The sequence below is a fragment of the Panthera uncia genome, chromosome X, assembly GCF_023721935.1.
Source record: "Panthera uncia isolate 11264 chromosome X, Puncia_PCG_1.0, whole genome shotgun sequence".
NCBI lineage: Eukaryota > Metazoa > Chordata > Mammalia > Carnivora > Felidae > Panthera > Panthera uncia.
The window spans coordinates 42,648,230-42,652,391 of NC_064817.1; the positions used below are offsets into that span (position 1 = coordinate 42,648,230).

Consider the following 4,162-nt stretch of genomic DNA (forward strand, 5'->3'; position numbering starts at 1 on the left):
TGGCAACCTCTAGCAAACCTCAACCCACACTTCACGTGCCCCAATCAGTGCGCATGACACTTGCTGTGCATGTCAGTTGCCGCACATGCACCTTGCTACCCGCGTTCTGTGAGTGGAGCTGAGGCGGAGGTGGTCCTGTTCCTTCTGTCTTGATTGTTTGTCACTATCTCACGCTCTACTGGTAAGCCCACAAATCTTTCTAGGAATTTAAGCGTGAGTGAATTTAAGCATGAGTGAGTGTGAGGAGAGAGCCAGTGGGCCTCAGGAAAGTCCCCGTGGCACATTCTGTGGCCTCCCAAGAAGGAAGTTTCTGGAGGTGGTCATCCTTCTCCTCACAGGCATTGTGACCGCCATGGCCTGGTTATGGTGGGGGATAGGGGGGTGGGACAAGGGAGGACCGTGGGCTGGAGGGAAGGGGTCAGATAAAAGATAGGGGTGCGACTTGGGGTATTATTTGAGGTATCTGAGTCCCAGAAGTACCTGGAACTGCCGGCAGAGCACGGAAGCTGGGTTCCTCACTGGAGCCCTGGGGAGGGAGCCAGGTGTGCAGTAAAAAATAGGTCTAGATATGGGGAACGCTGTGGAGTTGTAACTGCATCTCCGAGACTTGTGATGTACCGTGCAAAGTGCAAAGGAGGACAGGACCCTTTGGTCTATATTGCAGTTAGACATCTCAGCCCTCCTAGTGTGAAGACAGCCAGCCATATATCCTGGGAATTATTTTGAAAGTATTCTCAAAGTTTAAAAAGTAAATAAAAGAAAGCATTTAGCCATGGTAGTGGTATAGCTATTCTCTTGCATACATTTTCCAAATAGCAATATTCTACTTTCAGGGTGAAATATGAGTAGGCATGTAAGATCAAGATCCAAATCTATGCAAAGAGATGATCTAGAGTCTAACCAGCAAGCTGCACCTGTGGTTGTGAGCACTTCAATATTTGATGTTTTCATTAACTAGAAATTTATTTTTCTGAAAATTTTGTTGAACTACTGTAGATACAGTGATAAGTTTTCTCAGGTGATAATGGGAGGGAAACATTGATCCATGAGAATTCCAATCTGGTGTTGCCTATGGAAATACACCCTGTGACTTCTTCCCCCACGTTTTAAAAAAATGGATTGCATGCATCTATTCTAGCATAGTTTAAAATAGCCTCCAACTCTTAAATATAGACAACAGAGGGTTGCTGGAGAGGTTGTGGTGGGGGATGGGCTAAATGAGTAAGGGGCATTAAGGAAGACACTTGTTGGGATGAGCACTGGGTGTTATACATAGGGGATGAATCACTAGAATCTACTCCTGAAATCATTGTTGCACTATATCCTAACTAACTTGGATGTAAATAAATAAATAAGTAATAAAATAGCCTCCAAAGTTCTTGTGGGTACCTCTTCTTCAGTAGTCATTCTATGGGAAGAATAACTTCAGTAAGAATAAGTATATAGAATCTGGTTTTTAAAATGCCCTTATGGGTGCCTGGGTGGCTCAGTCCATCAAGCCTCAGACTTTCGCTCAGGACATGATCTCATGGTTCATGGATTTGAGCCCTGCGTCGGGCTCTGTGCTGACAGCTCAGAGCCTGGAGACTGCTTCGGATTCTGTGTCTCTCTCTCTCTCTCTCTCTTCCCCTCCCCTGCTCGTGCTCTGTCTCTTTCTCTCAAAAATAAACACACATTAAAAAATTTTAAATGCCTTTATACTTATTTATGACTAGATATATCTATGTATTATGTGATTTATATTGTTGGCATGTATTAACAACACAACTTTTTATTTGCGCGCGCACACACACACACACACACACACACCCCTAGGTAGCCTAGTGATGAGCAACCTCAACAAGAGAAGACACCAACTGAGAGCCAGGATATTATACCCAATCACAAGGAAGAAAATGAAGGAGCACCTGTGGTTCAAGGTGAAGGGAAAGGGAGGAAGAATTCTATGGGAACAGGGAGCATATGTGAGCATCATGCATTATGACATAACAACAGGAGGAAAGAAATTACAGATTACCAATTACTGAAAATTGGCTGAAAATGTGAAGAGACTATACTTAGCAGCTTTGGGTAATCCTTCACTCTAATGAATTTGCCTTTTTTCTATAAGATTGGTTTTTTGTGTGCTTGAAAATACAGACCTTGCTAAATCCAAGGAAACTGTAAAAAAATGCACATTATTTCAGTAGCTTTATATGTTCTTCTCAGAACATTGTGTGACCTTTTTAGTCATTGTATCAAAAGTGTAAGTAACTTAAAAAAAGTGTAAGCAACTTTTACCAACATGTGCAAAGTGCCAAGTCAGCATAGCATATAACACCTGGAATAAAGGCCATTTGTATAGGGATGGTAGCCTCATTTCATGAGAAAGCCTCAGGGATTCTGGTTTGCCAAAGAGCATTTAACTCATGGGGGCATAATTCACATTTCATTCCAACGTTTATGTTATTCTTATCATCTGTGTTGTTGTACAAAAAGTGAATGAAATCTTGCCATTTGCAATGATGTGGATGGAGCTAGAGAATATTATGCTAAGCACAATAAGGCAGTCAGAGAAAGAGAAATACCATATGATTTCACTCATATGTGGAATTTAAGAAACAAAACAGATGAACATAGGGGGAAAAAGAGAGGTAAACCAGGAAACAGACTCTTAACTATAGAGAACAAACTGAGGGTTACTGAAAGGGAGGTGGGCAGGGGAATGGGTTAAATAAGTGATGAGTATTAAGGAGCGCACTTGTTATGATGAGCACTGGGTGTTGTGTGTAAGTGATCAATCACTAGATTCTACACCTGAAACTAATATTACACTGTATGTTAACTAACTGGAATTTAGGTAAAAACTTGAAGAAAAAAATAAAAACAGTGAATGGTTTTGTATAAAATGCTTAATATTCAAATGTGTCTGTACCATAAAGTAGCTTAGTACTGGCTCAGGAATAAATGCAGTTTAGTGGAGCAGGAGAGAAAATCCAGAAAAGAGTTCAATGAATGATAGCCACTATTTCCTTTTATTGATGGTTCGATATGGCAACTATGGTAATAGCTAGATAATTTAGAATACTGACATATACCTAACTATATTAGTATGGTTTTTAAAGTGGCTTTAGAAAATGTCTAAACACTTGTGTTATTAGGAAACTCAAAAGTACCTTGTAATTATCAAACAACCAGTTATTTTTGATACTTTGTTCTAAATAGGGCTTATTTATGGAAAGTTACATATAGGGTCTTTGCACTTTAATATAGCTAATTTTAACAACATAATTCAGGTTACCACAAAAGGGGATGTATGTCACTTCTAAAAGATTTGTCATAGGCCCACAAATGCACATGGTTAATCCTTCAGAAATTACATTTTAATTGTAATTAAAATACTATCCATGGTGTAAGCTTCAGATTTCTTAGATAGCTGATGCTCTCTCCTCTTAGCACAGTATGGTAATATATGATGGAAATGTAGATGTAGTGTGGTTTATCTTTAGATTGTCATTTAAAATAGTTTCATAATACAGGAAAACAAAGATGTGAAGTCCATTGTTCCATCATATTTATTATCACACTAGCCTAAGGATTTTATTTCATATATCTAAAGGAATAAATTTTTTTTTCCTTATTTATATGTCATGTTCATTGCTTAAATTGTTAACTTTTTTTTCAAGGGCCTGATCTGGGAGCTGATCTCCAGAAACTGGCTCCACCAAAGACTTGCAGTAAGGGTAGAGCTGGTCCAAATGTCAAGAGGGCAAGTTTACTAAATTTAGAGCCCATTAAAATGCCAGAAGCAGGTATGTTATCCATTAAGAATGCAAAGTATGTGGTTTAGTTTTATAGAATATTATATCATTGATAATATATATGTAATGTTATTTTTACTTTAATAAAAACAGTTGCATTTTAAATCCTTTCCCTAATGAAACCTCAAATGACTAATAAAATGCCAAGGGATAGTCAAGTGTATTACTGTTCACAGAATAAAGATTATTTGAAAGGTAATTCAGACCCTAAATGCCTGACTGCCTTACTTTAAAGACTATCAGATCTAGAAGCAAATTGGGTCAAAACCATTTTGAGCTATGAAATATAAAAACATTTTCTTCCTTTTAAGTACTTTAACCAATAGGTATTAATTTTCAGATTCTTTATAATTTCTGCATTT

At 38.2% G+C, this 4,162-nt stretch overlaps 1 protein-coding gene across 1 annotated transcript; it reads left to right on the top strand.

Annotated features, from left to right (window-relative positions):
• The first annotated feature begins 841 nt into the window (after nucleotides 1-841).
• On the top strand, nucleotides 842-3,829 carry LOC125931294 (putative G antigen family E member 3). The gene is made up of 3 exons (XM_049643242.1): nucleotides 842-922; nucleotides 1,820-1,919; nucleotides 3,666-3,829. Exons 1-3 carry the CDS (start codon nucleotides 842-844, stop codon nucleotides 3,827-3,829), a joined length of 345 nt encoding a protein of 114 aa, XP_049499199.1.
• The last annotated feature ends 333 nt before the right edge of the window (nucleotides 3,830-4,162 follow it).

What these genes read in the sequence shown, in the direction of transcription:
- LOC125931294 (XM_049643242.1), top strand. Translation starts at nt 842, where the DNA reads ATGAGTAGGCATGTAAGATCAAGATCCAAATCTATGCAAAGAGATGAT. An exon ending in AGCAAGCTGCACCTGTGGTT is followed by an intron (nt 923 to 1,819) that starts GTGAGCACTTCA and finishes ACCCCTAGGTAG; the next exon opens with CCTAGTGATGAGCAACCTCA. An exon ending in AGGAGCACCTGTGGTTCAAG is followed by an intron (nt 1,920 to 3,665) that starts GTGAAGGGAAAG and finishes TTTTTTTTCAAG; the next exon opens with GGCCTGATCTGGGAGCTGAT.